Here is an 18,708-nt window from a genome sequence, read left to right as displayed (position 1 = left end):
CCGTACATACCCACTCGTCCTCGTCCACGCCCTCGAAGGAGTCCTGGGGCAGCGGGTCGTCCCGGTTGCCCAGCCGGGCCACCATGGCGCTCAGCAGCTGCAGGGAGGCAGGGCAGAGCCGTGGGGTGCGGGGCAGCACCCCCAGCCCAGGCCCCGCAGCTGCGTGGTGCCGCAGCACCCACCTCCTCCTTCTTCTGCTCGTCAGACTTCTCCTCCAGGTACACGGACGCCGGGACAAACTTCCGTGCCGGAGCCTCCTTGGGGGCCTCACTCACTGGGAGAGCGGCATCGCCGTGGGGCAGGAGAGCTTCGCCCCACGGCTGACACGCGCCCCCACCCGCCCCCGTGGGCCTGGGGTCCGCGCCCTGGCGCTCTGCACCCACCTGGCGTCATGTCGGCCGGCCGCAGGCTGGCACGGCGCTGCTGCCCGTCCTCCCCCGCCAGCCAGGTGCTGCCGCCCAGGGCTGGCTCCCACCAGACGCGGGTCGGCGGGTAGATATCGTCCTGGAAATACTCCTTCTGCGGGGGCAAGGGGTGCTGAGGGAGGTCCTGCACCTCCAACACCACCCCAAACATGGCTGGGTCCCCTCCACCTACCTTGACGCGTGGCACGTGGAAAGCCACGGGCTCCAGGGTGCTCTGCCCGAGGCGCAGTGCCCGGGCGAACTCCACCTCCCGCACCTCGCACACCGTTTTGGGCAAGAAGACGAAGCCCTGATGGGGCGGAGGTGTGAGAGGGGCCTGCTGCAGGTCTGGCAACGCAGGCAGGGGGGTCAAGGACAGCATTGCCCCAGTGGGCCCCCCCTTTACCTTGTGAGGTTCGTTGGAGGTGAAGCTGTTGCACTCAAGGAAATAGGGGGGCTCAGGAGTAACCTCATAGAGGAAGACTCTGGTGTCACCCTGGGGATGGAGCGAGATGGGAGCACGGAGGGTCGCTCCACACTGCTGGGGTGCCGTAGGCAGGTAGCCCCCCCAGTTTTTTGAGGGGGCAAACCCTCACCTTGCCAGTGAGGAAGACAACGCTGGTATCTTCATCATAGAATGGTAAGAGGGTGGATGGGGCCACGTCGAGGCCGAGGACAGACAAAGGTCCCTCAGGGAGAGCCTGCGCCCGGTACAGGAGGATTCTCCTCTCGCTGCGGCTGTGGGGAGGTGACAATGCAGGGGGGCATGATGTCCCTTGGGGGCCCCGGCCTGTGTCCCCCTCATTACCTATCAAAGCCAGACACCAGAAGGTAGTCGCCGCCACAAACCCAAACCAGACGTGCTCCACGGCCCCCCTCGGGACCTGGACCCTCCTGTGTGGGGTGAAGATCACCCTGCCAGCTCCAAGAGAGCCGGGGGTGCGGGCAGGTGCCCACACCTCCGGCTCTCTATCCCATCCCCACCGCTGTGATCATACCTGTTGAGGCTGAGGGCTGCGCCGGGGCTCGTAGAGCCGTAACCGGCTGTCTTTGCTCACTGTCGCCAGCTTCTTCCCATCAGGGCTCCAAGCCAGGCTGAAAATCTGGGGACACAGATGTGTGTCCCCTGCCTGGTGAAACACACCCCTCGGGTGTCCCCAGATGTGTCGCCTCTTACCTGATCGGTGTGTCCCCACAGGCACAAGGCTTCCCGCCTGGCGCTCAGCTCCCAGATCCGCACTGTCATATCGTAGGAGGAGGAAACCAGGAGATCGGATGCCACAGGGTGGAAGCGGATGGAGTAGATCTTCTCCGTGTGACCTGGTAAGGATGGGTGGTATGTGGCTGTCCCCACTTGCACTGGGATGGGGACAACACCGGGCTGGCTTGTCCCCAGTGTGGGGTGCTTGATGTGCCTCCCCATGCGCCCTCACCTTGGAGGACAGCTTCGGGCTCCCGCAGTGTCTCCTGCAGCCCTCCCTCGGGGATCCGCCACAGACGGATCTTGGCATCTTCACCCGCTACAGCACCAAAAGGGGTGGGCAGTGGTTAATACAGTGATCTGGCATGCCTGGTGCCAGGGGACTAGCCCGGCGCACTCCCCTAGGGATGGCACGCATACCGACAGCAAGGCGCCGTGGGTCGAAGGGGTCCCAGGAGAGGTCAGCCACCGCTGTGCTGTTCTGGATGGTGGGCATGGCCACATCAGGGAGACGTCCCGGCTTGGAGAGCTGTGGGAGAGAGCCAGGGGTCACCTGCACTGCGCCCACCGGCATTGTGCCGGCCACTGAGCTGTGCCAGCGGTTACCTCGAGGATGGCGATCTGGCCGCCGGCGGAGAGCAGGGGGAGGGCAACGCGCTGGTGGTTGGCGCAGAAGCCATCGCACTCGCCCGGTGTGGTGAGGCTGAGCCCCCGCAGGTTGGTGAGGTGGGTGTCACGGTGCAGCACCCTGCCCTGCACGTGCCGGAAGCGGGAGCTGGGCCCTGGCGCAGGTGGGGGATGGGGTGAACACCCCAGGTCCCCCCCACATGGCCTCAGCTGGGGGACACCGAGCCCATCTGGCTGCTCGCTCACCCAAAATGCTCTGCAGTGACTTCTGGCTGGGGCTGCTGACGAAGCCACTGGAGGGGCCAGTGCTGGCTGAGAGGGAGGTGGTGGCACTGCCCGGCGAGGCCAGTGAGGATGGTGAGGAGTAGCCGCTGCACTCCTACAGGAGAGAGCAGGTGGGCAGGGGGTGCAGGTGTCCCAGCCCCTGCCCTTCCCTGCGGGACGAGGGCTGTGGGGACCCCCAACCCCTCACCACCCTCAGCACAGTCCTCGGCACCCCATGCTCACACTCTGGTCGGCATCGGTGTTGGCGGGGCCAGTGTCGGCTCCCTGCAGCTGGGTGCAGGCAATGATGGGGGAGGTGAAGGTCTCCGTGGGTCTCCGTGCAGGGTGCAGGCTCACCCTCCCCACCTGCTGGTCGGCAGAGTGGTGGGCAGGGAGTGGTGGGAGCCCTGGGTGATGCTACTGGTGGGGACACCTCCCCGGCTGACACTGACCTGCTGGTTGTCCCCTGCCCACCAGGCCTGGGCACTGGTGGCCGGCAGCGTCCCGGTGCAGTCAGGGAACAGATCCTCGTGGAAGTCCTGGATGGACTGTGGGAGAGGGGATGAGGTGAGGTGGGTGTCCCCAAACCCCCACAGCTCCTGTCCTGCTGCCAGTTGGCACCCCCTAGCCTGGGGCACCCCTGGGCACGCCCTGGATCCCCTGGACACCCCTGGGCACCCCAGCCCCTGAGCCCCTTCCCCACAAGCTGTGTGCCAAAGCCTGTAGGTGTCAGACACTGCCCAGCGTTGGGCTCCCTTGCACACCCCTGAACGCAGCCAGCTTCCAAAACAGCACCCAGCCCCCAGCATCACCTCTTTCAGCACCCAGCCCCAGCACCCGTGTTTTATCACCCAGCCTCCAGCTTTAAGCACCCAGTGTTCCAGATCTGGCACCCAGGATCCTGCCTCCAGCACACAGACTCTGTTACCCAGCACCCAAATTTCAACCGCTTTAAGCTGCTTTAAGCACCTGGCATTCAGGATTTGGCAACCAGCACCCACTACACAAGAGCACCCAGCAGGTAGCATCCAGCTTTCAGGATCCCTTCTCCAGCATCTTGCATGCAGCACACAGCTTCCCAAATCTAGCACCCAGCAAATCCCGTCTCCATTACCCACTGTCAACACCCAGATTTCAGCCTCCAGTACCCAGCACCCACCCTCCAGCCTGCACTACCCACTATCAGCACCCAGGTTTCACCTCCCCTGCTGCTCCCCCCAGGCTGGAGACTGGGATCCCCCACTCCCAGGTGCCCTTTGTCATCCAGTGCTGGTGAGGTGTCACTCATGCGATGGCACCAGGCACCAGTGACACAGTGCCACTTGCAGCGCCCCCCTTACCTTGCGTGGCACCACGTAGCTGATGGGGATGAGGGCGGTGTCGGTGAGCTGCAGGACACGGAGCACCTCGCAGGCCATGACGTCCAGGGCCAGGCGCGGCACCGCGCCCAGGCCCCACGTGCTGCTCTCCGTCCAGCACTGGGTCACTGGGAGACAGGCAGGGCAACCGTGGGGCAGGCAGCGCAGGCAGCGATGAGGCCCGCGGGGTTGCCGGCAGCCTGGCATGGGATGTATCCTGCTTACCCTGGGTGAGCGCCGGCTGCGTGGGTGCCACCTCAAAGCAGTACAGGAGGTTTTCTCCCTGCGAGAGAGGCAGAAGGGATGGGGTGTGAGTGGGGCAGTGGGGAGCACCCCACCGCATCCCTCTGCACCCCACTGCACCTCACTAAATGCCCCTGCACTATTCTGCATTGTCCTGTACCACCACACCCATGTGCACCCCACTGCACCTCGCTACACCTCCCTGCACCATCCTGCACCTCACTGTAACCCTTGCACCCTGATGCATCCCTCTGCGTCCTCCTGCACCCCCCTGCACCCTGCTGCACTCTTCTGCACCCTGCTGCACCACACTACCCCCACGTGCACCTCACTGCACCCCCCTGCATCCTTCTGCACCCCACTGTGCCTTGCTGCACCACACCGCACCCTGCTGCACCCCCTGCACCCTGCTACTGTGAGACCTCACCTTCTCCGCCAGCACCAGCAGCCCCGTGTCGGCGTCGTACAGCGGGATGGCTGCCCTGGGAGGGAAGCAGGGTGCTGAGCGGGGGCCACCCATTGGTGCAGCACCCCCATGGCCTGGGGCCAGATCCTGTACCTAGTGGTGCAGGTCCCAAACCCACTCCCGGGGACACACAGGGCAGGATCGGGCCCTGCCTGTGGTGGGAGGGCAGCACTGGTGCTGGGGGGGTGCTGGTGCCAGGGGGTGCCCTTGCCATGCCGGGCTGCTCCCCTGACTTACAGCTCCCCACGGCATGACCCCCACTGTCCCACCCCAGGGTGATGGGTTTGCATCGAGACGGCACCACCAGCACTGCCGGCTGCTCCAGCCCCAGCTGCGTGGTGCCCACTGCTAAGATGTGCCCAGCCATGGGGCACCCCCCTCCCAGCCCTGCACCCCAAATCCTGCACCCAGCGACGGCACCTGGCCCCATTCGGGGAAGCTGCCAGCACCTGCAGGGGAACCCCAGGGTGGCTGGGCCGGCTCGGTGAGTTTGGGGTGGGCACGTGGCACACCCGGCACGCCGCCTGCCTCACCCGGCACCTGCCGTGCCAGGCAGCCCCAGGAGTGCCCGGTGGCCAGGGCTATGCCTGCTGGAGCGTGTCCCTGCTCATTGTCCTGCACCCTGTCCCAGCCTGCAGCTGGGGGGTGCTTGGTGGCCGGAGGGGACCACAACCAGGAGGATGCTCAGTGGCTGCAGGGGACTGTGGCTGGGGGATGCTCACTGCCTGGAGGGGACCATGATGACTGAGGAGATGCTCAGTGGCCAGAGGGACCATGACAGGAACACTCAGTGGAATGACGAGGAGCACGGAGCCACCTCTGTGCCTTCTCTTGGCAGGGGCAGAGGAGGGAGCTCCGCAGGCAGAGAACAAAGGGACAATCTATTACTTTTGGGTTGACGTTTCTGTGGCTGTGCTGAGGGCAGGGAATTGTGCCATGCCGTGATTTTACACCGCACAGCTTTGAGGAAATACAGCAAAACAAAGGCTGTGCCTTGCCCCTGCCCAGCAGGTCCCCACAGCAGGGACACCCTGGTGCTGCCACAGGCCGGCACAAGGGACAGCCGCAGTTAGTACGACACAGTCCTGCCACGGGACTGTTGGCACAATATAGGCAAACACTGCTGGTGTGGCCGCGGCAGGCACCAGGGTCCCCTGCCCGGCTGCGGTCACCATCACCAGCACTGCCACCACCACTAGGGCCCAGGGTTGGGACAAGGGCACCTTGGGTACCTGGTTGTCCAAGCATGGCCTGTGCTGTCCTTGCAGTTCTGAAGGGGGAGCATTGTCCTGTGGTGCTTGGCACAGCTCTGCCGTCACCGGGGCATGGGGGCGGCCCTGTGAGGGCCACCCACTGCCCCCCTGTCCCCCAGCAGATGGTGATGGTCTATGTGGATGGCAGGGTGTTACCAGGGGTGCCAAGGGTGCCAGGGTCCTGGGGGTGCCAGAGGTGCCAGGAGTCCTGTGGATGCTGGGAGATACCTATAGCTGCACCTATAGCTTTACCTACCCTTACGCATCTGTCTATACACCCCAGGGATGCTGAGATCCTGGGTACCCCGGCCCCAGGGATGCTGAGATCCCGGGTACCCCGGCCCCGGGGATGTGGGAGGTCCTGAGTGGCTGTGGGTGCCCCTGGAGGGCTCCGAGGGTCCTGGAGCTGCCGGAGGTCTCGGGGGTCCCTGTGACTCTGGGGGGGTCCTGATGCGCCCCCGGGGGTCCCGTCCCGTGTGGGGCCCCAGGTGCGCAGTGGGCGGAGCCTTTCGGAGCTGTGTGCCCCACCCCCTCCTCCCTGTCCTCCGCAGCCAATGGGAAGGCGGCGGGAGGGCAGGCTCCGCCCCCGCGGTTTTAAAGCCGCCCCCCGTGCGCGGCCCCGGCAGAGAGGGGAGCGCCCGCCCGGCCGTCGGCCGCGCCGCCATGGACTGACCGCCCGGCCCGCCACGGTGAGTCCCGCGGCCTCGGGACCAGCTGCCCTGGCCCTCTCCTTGCTGTGGGGCCGGGGGCTTGTGGGAGCGGCGGCCCACGGGCGGGAGGGGGCTCTGCTGGGCTCAGGGGGGAGGTGGGGCTGAGGGGGCCCGGTGGGCCTCGGCTGGGCCACGGGACACCCAGGGCCGGCTGTCATCCCCGGGTGGCAGGGTGGCACCCAGGGCTCGGCTGCAGGCAGGGCACCCGGGGCCGGCAGCTCGCTCCAGGCCTCTGCTGGGGGTCGGCATGCCCTACTCCCCTCGAGGCCTTGGCTGAGCCAGGGGCACCCGGCCATCTCCCACCTGGGCTGGTGACGAGGCCTCCGCCGGGCTGACAGGCACTGCAGTGGGCAGGGACGAGGGTGCAGGCAGAGCCCCAGGTCTCCTGTCCCTGCCTGTGCCTGTCCTGCCATGGGATGTGCTGCGGTCCAACCCAGGGACCTCGGCCTGGTGCTGCTCCCGTCATGGGGAAGGGGAGAGATGTGGCCAGTGCTTATGTGGACCCTGGCTCCCTGCAGCTGCGGCTGGATGGCTGTGACCCATCCTGCCAGCAGAAGGGCTCCAGGACCCACACGGGAGCGGCACGGTCCTGGGCCCATGCTGTGCTCGCCCTGTCTCGGCAGACGTGGCAGCAGGGCTCGCCCTTTGGGGTCAGGCAGAGGTGGGAGCTGCTGGCAGAGGTGTTCACCACCACCCTCCTTGGTGGAGGGCTTGGCTGGGGTGGGCTGCCCTGGCCCTGCCTGTCCTCGGGGGCTGGTGTCCCAGGTTGCTGACTGGCCGTGGGGCCGAGCAGGGTCCCCAGGCAGTGCCGGTGAGCGTTTCCCCTCCAGCTGGCACACAGGGATGGGTGCCAGCAGGGCCACCAGCCAGCCTGGCTGCCAGCTGGCGGGGATACTGCACTGCCTCTCCTGCCACCAGCTCCCTGCATGCTTCGTTGTCACCCGGCATGTGTTGGAGGGTGCTGGCCCCTGTCACCCTCTCTGGGAGTGACTTAGGGCCACTATGGCATAACTGTCCCTTGCCATACCTGGCTCCTTCCTGGGCCGGCAGCTGTCACGAGAGCCAGCACATCCCATCAGAGATGCTCAGGTCCAAGACCCCTCTTCCCAACCAAAAAACCCCACTTGTGTCCACCCCAACACCCACTCCTGCGGACGTGCCCCACACCAGCAGGTCTCATCCTGCTGGGACTGGGGCAGCCGGACTGACCTGACCCAGCCAGGGCTTTGCCGCTGCCCACACAGCGCTGGGCAGTGCCGGTGTCAAGGATGACACTAATTACTGTTTTTCCCTGCACCACGCCAAGGCCGGGTGGCCTCACAGGGTGGCCCTGACGCAAGCGCTGCCTGCTCAGCTGGCTCTGCCGGCGGGACGCAGCAGGAGGAAGCGCTCGGGGACAGCCACGGTCACCCCAGTCACCCCATAGGAATCTCCCTGTGCTGCTGGGGCCACGCGTGGCATCACCGGCCTCCTCCCAACCTCTGCTGGCGTTCAGGCTCCTCCGGAGGTGGTTTGGCTGCTGGTAAAGTGGCTCTGCTGGTTTTTCTCCTTGCCGGCACCTGAGCTGGGTAGCGCGGCTGGGTCAAAGGGGCAGGAGCGGGATGGAGGGGCCGGCAAGCGTCCCAGGGAATGCAATAACCAGGCCTGCATTCCTCCAGGGCTGCTGCGGAAACTTTAATTAAATAGGGAGGGGAGCCCAGGAGGAGGTGGGAGCTGCGGCGGCGCAGGACGGGTTGAAGGGGAGGAGGATTAGGGGCTTAATCCTGCATCTCCCCCCAGCTGGGTCTCGGAAGGAGGCACGTGCTGACATGGGCTTGTTTTGAGGGGGTGTGAGAGAGGGGAGCAGTGCCTGTGTCCTGCCAGGTGAAGGCACCGTGTCCCTCCCTGTGGTGATGGGAACAGAGCCCAGGGTCTGGCTTTTTGCAGGGCCCCCGTCCTGCCTGCGCCAGTGCCCGCCGGCCAAGGAGGCAGCCCACCGGCCTGGCCGCCGGCCGGCAACAACGGCGGCTTTGTTTGGTCGCAGGGCCTCGCTTGTCAGTGCGGGAAAGGACATCCCGGCCGTGTCGGGTTCACTGGGGACAATGGCTGCATCCCCAAGTGGTGGGGAAGGGCAGGGATCCCCGGTGGGGCTCCTCTGGTCCGTCCTGCACAGGTGTCACCCTGTGGCGCAGGGATGGCATTGGCCTTGTCCTTAAAACACTTAGTGGGTGTGAAGTGAGGTGTCCCCTGCCGAGTCCTTGCCCTGGGCAAGCAGTGGGATGGCCTGGCCCGGGGGGCTGCAGGCAGGGAGGGGGACACGGTGCTCCCACCCCAGTGGGCTGGCAAGGAAAGGCTGAGCTGGGACAGGGGAATCTGAGCCCAGATCCTCCCCACAGCCGGAAAATATGAATAATTCGGCAAATATCTGCGGTGCAGGCGCAGGGGAGCCCAGCCAAGGCAGCAGCAGGCCGCTGGCAGGGCGGTCCTAACACCTCCAGCAGAACCAGGGCCCCCTCTCCACCCTTGGGGACCCTCTGGGACATGGAGAGGCTGTTCCTCTGTCCCCTGTTTCAGAGGAGTGAGCACCCCGGTGAGCCTGAGCTGAGTTAACCCCTCGCTGCCTTGAAATAGCATCAGGGCAGGGAGGCGGTGCGCGGGCGGGATGCTGGCGTGTGCCGGCGGAGCGGGGTGATGCCGGAGGTGTGTGGGCGGAGCAGCCGTGCCAGCCTGCCCAGCACTCGTGGCGAGGCGGGGATGCGCGGCTGTGGCCGGGCTGGCCGAACCTGCCCGGAGCGGGGAGCCTGGCAGGCGGGGAGGAAATGCCAGCATAATTAAAGGGACGAGAGAGAGACTCGGAGTCAGCAGCTGGTTGCGGCATGGGACACGTCAGCGAAACCCGAGCCTGGCATTGCAAAACCAGTCTTGGCCTCGCCAGCATCCCGCAGGCCTGGCCACACTCTGGCACTGCCCACCGGGCAGCCTGGCATGGTGGTGTCACCGCAGCCATGCACCCTGTGCCCGGGGCTTTGCCTGCCAGCCAGCACCTTTGGGCTGCCGGAGCCACCTCGAGGGCTGGCACGGCGATGAGCGGCACAGAGTCTGCCCCCAGCCCCCTTAGCCCCAAAAAGCGCTTCACAAGTGCTCCATGTTGCTTTCTTGGCTCTACTCGGTACTTGTGCCAGGCACTGATGGCTTGGCCATGATGTGAGGGTGCGGTGGGACCTGGCAGCACCATCAGCAAGGGGGCTGGGGGCTGAGCCGGTGGGGGGACTCTGTGACGGTGACCCCCTGGATGCGGCACAGCTCCTCGCTGGCGTCAGGGGGCTGATGGTGACCCCTTGGATGCGACACAGCTCCTCGCTGGCGTCAGGGGGCTGACGGCACGGGTCACAGCGGGGCAGGGCTGCTCGGGCCAAGTGACTCAGGCAGCTGCGGTGACCCTGCCCAGCCACGCAGGCACACCCGGCCTGTGGGTGCACCCCACCCTGAGGGGGGCCCGCCCGGGAAAGAGCTGAGGATAGAGCCGGTGGCCACGTTAACGTCGTCCGGCTGTGGGTGAGTGCCAGTGTCTTTGCGGCACGGAGGGCTCCACTGGCTGGGGACACAGCGTGGGTCCAGTTCCTCCCACAGCCACCCGTGCAGGACGTCGTGTCCCTGCACCGGACAGGGCCCCCCACGGCGGACGGGCGGCCAGGGCAGCCGGCACGTGCTGCTGCACAACCCGGCAGCCCCCTGCACACAGCGGGGGCCCCTTGCGAGCCCCAGCCGGGGGTTGCCTGGAGCTTTGAAGAGCTCTGAGAAGAGGAGGAAGTGGTGACGGCTGGGAATGGGGAAGGGGCTGGCGGGGCAGGGTGCTGGTTGCACCCTCACATCCAGCAGCCTGGGGGGGTTCACCTCTCTCTGCCTGAGGATCCCCCCTCTGCCACCTCCACATGCCACTGAGATGGGGTGGCAGGAGACATCAGGTCCCCAGGCCAGGCTCAGATCCCACTGCCACCTCCCTCACCTGTGCTAATTAGTAATGTTATTAAAAGGGCTGAAAGATGGGGTTGAAAGAGGAGCCAGCCACCTCCAAAGCAAGGACATCAGCTGGGCACCCGTGGGGGCTGGGGCAGGAGTGGCTGCAGCCTCGCTCACCCCAAGAACATCCTCCCCTCCATCCCAGTCCAGGGTGCTGTGCTGGGTCTCTGGAGTGGCAGCAGGATAGGGAACAGCAAGGTGACCCACAGCCCCCCTGGGACAGGAGCTAGCCTGGGGGTGGCTACGAGCCCCAGGACTGTGGGAACGCAGCCAGCTCTGAAAGGCACAGGAGGGACCCGTGGGGTGATGGAGCACCCGGCTCCTTCGGCCCCACAGCCTGTGTCCAGGCCACCCTGGGTGCCCCTGTTCCTGAGGGGGATTGTTACCGCCAGCAATGCGGGCAGGAGCAGACCCCTGGGTGCAGTTGCTGGGATGGCAGCACAAGTGAAGGGTTAAGTGGTGCTCGGTGTGCCGGGAGGGGCGGCTGGGCTCTCACCCCCTCCCTGGCTCCTGGAGCCCCCATGTTTGATTTGCACCCTGGGGTTCCAGGGAGAGGGGAGCATGGAGCTGGGTGGGCAGCCCACGTGCTGCTTTGCTCTCAGCAGCTCTGTCCCAGGCCACAGCAGCGCAGAGGAGGCAGGAGTGCGGTGGGGATGTCGGTGCTGCCTCCGCTGTCCCTTTGGGGCTGGAGAGTCCCAGTCAGGGCATGGGGAGATGGTTCTCACACCGCCACAGCCATGCAGGGGCAGCGGGGGGCGGGGGCTGAGGCAGCCCCAGCCTTGCCAGCCCGGGGCCCTCCCGGCAGTGCCTGTCCCCTAACCCTTGGCTGCGTTTCTCTCTCCTGCAGAGCTGACACCATGAACCAGCTGATCCTTTGCGCGCTGCTGCTCTTGGTCCCCGGGGAGCTGGCTGGGGCATGTCCCACAGGCTGCCAGTGCCAAGACCCCAAAACCATCCTATGCGCAGCCAGACGGGGTCACACCGTGCCCCAGGGGCTGCCCCCCAGCACCCTCTCCCTCTATGTCTTTGAGAACGGCATCACGACGCTCAGCGAGGACAGCTTCGCGGGCCTGCCTGCCCTCCAGCTCCTGGACCTCTCACAAAACAAAATCACCAACATCCAGAAAAACATCTTCCAGCCCCTGACAGAGCTGGTCAACTTGGACCTGTCCTCCAACCAGCTGCAGGAGATCACCAACGAGACCTTCCATGGGCTGCGGCTGCTGGAGCGGCTCTACCTGCAGAGGAACAGGATCCAGCACATCCATGCTGCTGCCTTTGACACGCTGGAGAACCTGCTGGAGCTGAAGCTGCAGAACAACCAGCTCTGGGCTGTGCCCCCCCTCGACCTGCCCAACCTCCTGCTGCTGGACATCAGCTGGAACAAGATCCCCACCATTGCACCGGGGGCCTTCCATGCCGTCAACATCGAGTCCCTGAAGATCGCGGGGCTGGGCCTGACAAACTTAAATGAGGAGCTCTTCCAGGCCCAGAACAACCTCCACGAGCTGGATGTCTCCGACAACCTGCTGGAGCGTGTCCCAGCAGTGCTGCGGCGCCTGGGGAGCCTCACCAAGCTCAGCCTGGCTGGCAACGCCCGCATCTCCCAGCTGCCAGCAGAGGACTTCCACAGCCTTCACAACCTCCAGGAGCTGGACATCAGCAACCTCAACATCAACACCATCCCTCGGGATTTCTCCAGCTTCTTCCCCAGGCTGCGAGCTGTAATGGCAGCCGGCAACCCCTTCAACTGCATCTGCCCGATGAGCTGGCTGGTGCAGTGGGTGAATGCCAGTGGCGTGGTCCTGCGGCGGCCCGAGGAGACGCGTTGCCACTTCCCCCCAAAAAACGCTGGCAAGCTCCTCCACCACCTGCAGTACGCTGACTTTGGCTGCCCCACCACCACCACCACCACGCCCCCCACCACCCTGCGCCCCACCACCCTGCCGCCACCCGTGCCGCTCCCCACCAGCAGCCGCCCGGCGCCGCAGCCCAGCACTGCTGCTCCCACGCTGGGGGCTGGGGCCCCCCAGGGCAGCTCCACGCCGGTGCCCTTCAGTGGTCCTCTGATCCCCAGCAGCCCCCCGCCACCCATCTGTCCCCCTCGCACGTGTCTGAACGGTGGCACCTGCCACCTGGGTGCCCAAAACCACCTGGAGTGCCTGTGCCCAGAGGGTTTTGCTGGGATGTACTGCCAGGTGGAGGTGAGGGGAATGACGCCGTCCCCAGCCACACCATCCCCACCACTCGGCCAGCAGATCAGCATCACACAGGTCAGCAGCACCTCCCTCAAAGTGGACTTGCAGAACTACATCCAGTCCAAAGCGCAGCTGAAGGGCATTCGCTTGAGCTACCGAAATCTCTCCGGGCCGGACAAGCGGCCGGTGATGCTGCGTTTGCCAGCGTCGCTCTCGGAGTACACGGTGCGGGCGCTGAAGCCCAACTGCACCTACCGCGTCTGCATCGGGCCCCTGGGGGAGAAGGTCTCCAAGGAGGAGCACTGTGCTGAGGCGCAGACCTTGCCAGTGAGCCACCAGAAGCACTCCCCGGTCACCCAGAGCAAGGACAGCAATCTGGCCCTGATGATTGTCCCGGCGCTGGCTGCTGTGTTGCTGCTTGTGGTGGTAGTGACAGCTGGCGCGTACTACCGCCGGCACCGCCGGGCAAAGGCACACGCCAGCACCGGGGTGGATGCCAGCCCGCTGGAGTTGGAAGGGGTGAAAGCCTGTTTAGAAAATGGGGATTTGAGCAGCCACGGCCACAAGGTGCCAGAGGCAGCGATGCTTTCTGGTGGCTCCGAGTGTGAGGTCCCGCTCATGCAGTCACACTACCCCAGCAACAACAACACCCCAGGGCACAAACCCTCCTATTTCTGAGCCAGGCGGGCTGTGGCTGCCGGGCAAAGGGAGGCCTGGATGGACAAGAGTTGAGCTCCAGCGGCGGCACCGGGGTGAGGAACGGCGAGGAGTTAACTGCATTTAGAAAGAAAAACCCCAAACCCATAATGTGCAATTTCCGAGAGGCTGCCACGCTTCAGGAGGAGACAGTAATTTTACTGCTCAGTGCCTTGATTTCTGTGACTATGTAGAATGTGGGTAGCGAAAGAGAAGGGGGGTTTGGGTTTTTAATTTGGGGTTTGGGTGGGCTTTTTTAAGCTCCTGCTAAAAAGGAAGCTGCTGGTGACTCAGCTAAGGGACATCCACGTGCTGGTAACAAGGGTCCTTTAGCTGAGCACAGCCCATGACTCTCAACTCCCTGGAAGCTGATGTGAGCAATAAGGCCTGGCCGAGGTGCTGGGACCCTCGGGACCCCCGGGCTGAAGGAAGTGCCGAGCAGGCAAACCGGGAATTGAAGCTTTAAGAACTCTAAGAGAATATTTATACACGATTATTTCCCATTTCTTCTGGGAAAACTTTTTTTTTTTCTAGTACAGGTTTGTGTACATCTCTTTTGTAAGGCAGACCAGAAGGGTGTCTTTTTGTACAAAAAAAAAAAAAAATTAAAATAACAACAATGAAGATCTCTGTGCTTTTGCAGGCACTGCCTGTCATGGGCAGGGGTGTGGGCAGCGTGGTGTGTCCCCTGCAGAGGAGCGGGAACGTTGGCTACGTCTTCCCGTTGTTGTTGGCGAGCACTGGGATGAGTCAGGGCGGCGGAGCGGGGAGTTTTCCCGGCTCTGGGCAGTGGCACTAGGAAAGCTTCACCCCCCCAAGTGCTGCCCCCCACCGTGGGCGCTGAGGAGGGGTTCCCAAAACAGAGGCCACGGGTTTGGAATCGGCCCCTGCCCTGTGCATCATCCAGCCTTACTTCATCCCTCCCCGCCTGCCAGATGGCTCCAGGGCCGGCAGCGGGACAAACAGCCCAGCCCCACAACCTCCTGACCTGCACCCCAGCAGCACCGGCACCCCCAAAGCATCCGTGACAAGTGTCAGCCTGCTCGGTTCCCCCCTGAAACCAGGGGCTGCAGCCAGAGCCAAGGCTTGAGGCCCCTGCAGTGAGCCCCCAGCACCGGGAACAGCCGGTTTTGTGCTGGGAGCTCGGCAGGTTCCCGCTGCCAAGTGGTTTCTGCTCCAACCCTCTGGTTTTAATCGTTTTCCAATCCTTTATCTTTCAGGCTGGAATTTTCCAGGTTGGGGCCCTGCCCGCCAAGGTATGTTTGATTTGGAGAGAATGAGCAAAAGTGGAGCCGAGGGTCACCGCCGTGCCGCGCGCTGCCGGCTGCACGGGGCTGGCGGCTCTTCGGGAGGCACCGCGCTGCCGCAGGATTCGGCCCTGACCCCACCAGCGCCCTGGTCCTGCTCGCCAGGCGCCGATGGCGGGAGGGAGCGGCTCTGGATGCAATTAGGGGTGCGGGGCGGTGGCGGGGGACGTCTGGCGCGGCCCCCCGGGCTCCCAGGTGGGCTTCCGGCAGGGCTGGCTCCCATTAGGGCTGGCGCAGCAGCAGGAGGGGCCCCTCGCCGGCGCGGGCGGGTCGGTGCGATGGCCACGCTCGCCTGCTCAAAGAGCCCATTGTGGTTCTCTCCCCACAGATTTTTCAAATTAACATCCCAAATTCCTCCGAAAATTGCTGCTGTGTAAATATTTTCGCTGCGAGCTTTGTATATTTTCCAGCCCCGTGAGGAGGAGAGAAGAAAAGTCCCCGCCAGAGCTGTGGCCTCATGCCGGGTGCCCCCGCCACGGTGCCCCGGGCCCAGCTGGGTGCAGGGTCTGTCCCAGCGTGTCCCCTCCCCAGCACCGGGCTGCAAGGGACCGGCAGCAGGGACCCTGCAGTGGTCCTTGAGCCCCGTCCCTCCTGGCCCCTTGCTTTCCCCCCTGCTGCTTGGCTTTGTGATGTGCCCTTCCTCTAATGAAGCTATTTTTCCCACTTACAATTAGCTGGAGATTTGCAGGGGACCCCCCACGACCCCTCAGCCCATCCCGTCTCCCCTGGAGGACTTCCAGCAGCTTCCTGACCGCAGCTGCGGTGGAGGTGCCACCCTGGCTGCCCCAGCACGGTAGGGGTAAAGCTGGGGCGTGGGTAGGTGCAGCCCAGCCAGGACACCCCGAGTCAAGGTTTTCACGGTGGCTCAGCGGAGCTGGGACCTGTGGGGAAGGGGCCGGAGCAGCACTGGGAGGGCAGTGGGGCTCAGCCCCGCACGGGGGGGTACAGCAATACTGTGGCCAATGCAGGGCTTGGTGCCCTGTGGGTTTGGATCCCACTGCCGACACTCACGTCTGCACCCAGGCGCCTCCACGGGAGCTCAGCAGTGCCCCAAGTGTGCCCTTCCAGCCCCCAAGCCCCCCCGGTTCCCGAACCCGAGCACAAAAGTCCCCCCTGCTGCTGCCAGCCCCGGCGCACGCCAGGAGCAGCACATCGTGCAGTGCTGCTAATTCCTCTGAGCTGAATCAGCGCCGGGGAAAGATTGCAAAACCCCCTGAAATGAACCCAAAACCCAAATTTCCCCTTGCTATGTGATCCAGCGGGGCCGGCAACTGAGAGCCCTGGCCAGCAGCCACTGGTAGGATGGGGGGGCTCGGTGGGGAGCCACAATGGGAGGGGCTCTGCTGGGGTAAGTCCCGCTGCCCATAGCGCTGCCCCAGCCCTGCCTGGTGCAGGCAGCATCCTGCCTGGAGGTCTCTGGCCTCCAGAGAAACATCCCCTGCCCTTGTCATGGCCCCATGGAAAACAAAGCCTGGTCTCCTGCGTCACCTAGGTCCCCACGGCCGGAGCAGAGCCCCGGGAGCACAGGCTGCCTCAGTGTAGAGTGCTGGGGAGTCCCTGTCCCTGCTCCCCTGGGCAAGGGCATGTGCCCATCCCACAGCCCCATGCAGTGCCGCAAAGCATCGGCTGCCGGGAAGAGCTTGTGGAGAGACAGAAATCCTGACGGCTTCCTGGAAAGCTGGAGAGGCTGGGGCTGAGAAGCACTCCCCAGCCGTGGAAGTGATGGTGGGTAGAGGCCACAGCTCATCTGGGAGCAATTTCAGCACGGCCACTGCTCCTTGCCTTGCTGCCCGAGCGGCCCCACGCGCGGCACCGGGCTATTTTTACATGGTATAATTACCGGGGCAGGCAGCGGAGCTGGGCGGCCATCCCAGTGTTAACTCCTTTGTCTGGCTGCCCAGGAGCATCTCGGCCCATGGGGATGAGTCCCACTGGGGTGACACTTGACGGGGTGGCCTCTCCCAGCTCCTCATGTCTGAAGTTGGCAGCCAAGTGCAGTTGGGGGCAGCAGGAAAAGCACCTTCCCCGCTGATGGGGAGCAGCCGCCAGCCCAGGCACCTGTGGGAGGAGGGGGTGAGGGCAGGGGTCTGCAGGGGGACAGAGATGGGGACAGGAATGGACCTGTCCTGCTTAGGGCTCTGCCACTGAGACCTGACCACTGGGGTAGGTGTTGTCAGAGATGCCCCAAACACCCCAAAAGGGCTGCTAAGTCCCCGGAGAAAGCAGTGCACAGAGTGTTGGGGCCAAGCGGGACGGAAGCAGGACCAGCTATCGAGGTCCCATTAAAGCTGATGACCCAGGAGAGGTGGCAGAGGGATGGTGGAGACATGTGCCTTGGTGGGGACACGTGCCTTGGTGCACATGTGGGCTGGAGCTGGGAGATGTCAAGCTGCAAGCCTGGCCCCCATGAGCCCTCTCGGCTGCGGGCTTTGGCTGGGGCAGGGGCGGAAGGTGGCTGCTGAGGGCTGAGCACCCCTGGGCAGCATCCCCAGGAACTGCCCGGGCCCCTCCATGTCCTGCTCCTGCGCTGCGAGGGTCAAACAGCCACAAATCCCTCCGCAAACACCCTGCCGTGCCGGATCCCCGCCGCAGGCAGGTCCCAGCTCCAGCACCTCCCAGCTCTGGGGGGCTTTGCGCTGTGCAGCGCGGTGGGGATCCGGCTGTCCCCATCTCTCAGCCCTCACCACCGTCCTGCTCCATGGGGCTCTGCCCAGTGTCAGCACGCACCACAGGGACACGGCTCCATGGGACCTTGGCAGACCTGGTCACCTCGGTGCTACCGATCCAGCTGCACCCTGAGCTGGCAGCAGCGTGGGCGAGTGGGCACCTCCAGCCTCCCTGGAGACATTTTTGGGACACCAAAAGATGCAGCAACACGAGGGAGCCGCTGTTTTCACCATCCCGAGCATGGTGATGGCACCGTCCCCGTGCAGCGCTGCGCCAGCCGCTGAGCATGCGGCAGCGGGGTCTGGTCGCTGACCCCAAGTCGGAGCTGGTAACCCAACCCCGCCAGTGCTGGTTGCAATTTAGGGCAACAATAACGTATTGAGGCCCCTTCCTGGCTCCTGCCCCGCTGCTCCTTGATCTAATTAAAGGGGGTCGGGGATGGAAGAAAAAACCCGAGTCAAAGGGAGCGGCGGGTACCCGAAGGCGGCACGTTGAGGACCATGGTGCGGAGAGGGGCCAGGGCCACCCGCACCTCCTACCACTGTCTCCCTTGGGGGTCTGGGCGTTGGCAGGGGGTCAGCTCCTGAGCACAGCCCTTGCATAGTGGAGGTGCTTTGAAAATGAGGTTTACGGTGTTGTAAAGATATTGCCTGCTCAGGATTTGGGACAGGGGACTCCCAAAACACACTTGGTGATGTGGGGGTGAATGGGGCTGGTGCCTCCCACTCTCTGCCCTCTTCCTCTGGGCAGGGGCGCAGCCACCCCATGGGGTTCGATGTGGCTGTGGGCATTGGGGTGGGCACGCTGGGCACGTCCCCCGCCTTGGGGCACACCATGGCCCTGCTTTGGGGTACCACAGGGTGCCCAGGATGTGTTGGTGCCAGCTCGGCGGGCAGAGGCCCCCGTGGCAGGGAGTGGTGGGGATGCGGTGGGGACGCAGGCTCCCCTTCCTGCCGGCCCGGCGTCAGTAATGAATGGTATGAGTTTCCTGCCGCCCACTGATTGCTTCCTCAAAGAGCCTCAACGAGCTGCTGCTGCTGCCCGCAGCTCCCAGCACAGCCCACAGCATGGGCGGCACCGCCACGCTGCCGCACGGTCCCCGATGCCCCACGCCAGACACCCACGGCCACAGCAGAGATCCACAGTGGGTACTCCAGCCCCACAGCTGCTCCACCAGCCCCACGGCGCTGAGTCGCTGTCCCTGGAACAGCAACATCCAGCACCCCCCACACTGAGCCTGACCCGTGCCTGCAGCTCCCCTCTTTGGGCACTGCCTGTGGGGGGGACCCCGTGACTCCCAAACCCTCCACCCCCT

At 64.7% G+C, this 18,708-nt stretch overlaps 2 protein-coding genes across 4 annotated transcripts in view; one reads left to right on the top strand and one right to left on the bottom strand.

Annotated features, from left to right (window-relative positions):
- Positions 1-18,708, bottom strand: part of CORO7 (coronin 7) — a 37,559-nt gene that overhangs the window by 220 nt on the left and 18,631 nt on the right. For both annotated transcript variants that reach the window (XM_065645180.1, XM_065645181.1), the window contains 18 exons: positions 4,525-4,579; positions 4,080-4,137; positions 3,837-3,982; positions 2,949-3,044; positions 2,740-2,862; positions 2,479-2,611; positions 2,212-2,387; positions 2,026-2,134; positions 1,838-1,924; positions 1,582-1,724; positions 1,403-1,507; positions 1,213-1,298; positions 1,001-1,142; positions 811-900; positions 598-714; positions 384-519; positions 183-274; positions 11-97 (listed from right to left, as the gene is read on the bottom strand). In XM_065645180.1, the coding sequence (XP_065501252.1) occupies positions 11-97; positions 183-274; positions 384-519; positions 598-714; positions 811-900; positions 1,001-1,142; positions 1,213-1,298; positions 1,403-1,507; positions 1,582-1,724; positions 1,838-1,924; positions 2,026-2,134; positions 2,212-2,387; positions 2,479-2,611; positions 2,740-2,862; positions 2,949-3,044; positions 3,837-3,982; positions 4,080-4,137; positions 4,525-4,579 (1,981 nt within the window). The remainder of the gene's footprint in view (positions 1-10; positions 98-182; positions 275-383; positions 520-597; positions 715-810; positions 901-1,000; positions 1,143-1,212; positions 1,299-1,402; positions 1,508-1,581; positions 1,725-1,837; positions 1,925-2,025; positions 2,135-2,211; positions 2,388-2,478; positions 2,612-2,739; positions 2,863-2,948; positions 3,045-3,836; positions 3,983-4,079; positions 4,138-4,524; positions 4,580-18,708) is intronic.
- Positions 6,423-14,026, top strand: VASN (vasorin). Of its 2 annotated transcripts, none has more exons than XM_065645182.1 (2): positions 6,423-6,505; positions 11,373-14,026. In XM_065645182.1, the coding sequence occupies exon 2, from the start codon at positions 11,383-11,385 to the stop codon at positions 13,399-13,401; it is 2,019 nt and encodes a 672-aa protein (XP_065501254.1). In that variant the 5' UTR covers positions 6,423-6,505; positions 11,373-11,382; the 3' UTR covers positions 13,402-14,026. The 2 variants fall into 2 exon arrangements, with proteins under 2 accessions (XP_065501254.1, XP_065501255.1); XM_065645183.1 differs by lacking the exon at positions 6,423-6,505 and adding an exon at positions 9,016-9,095.

Source organism: Caloenas nicobarica, chromosome 14, assembly GCF_036013445.1.
Source record: "Caloenas nicobarica isolate bCalNic1 chromosome 14, bCalNic1.hap1, whole genome shotgun sequence".
Classification (NCBI taxonomy): Eukaryota; Metazoa; Chordata; class Aves; order Columbiformes; family Columbidae; genus Caloenas; species Caloenas nicobarica.
Note: the sequence above shows the minus strand (reverse complement) of the source record. Positions and strands in the feature narration are given on the sequence as shown.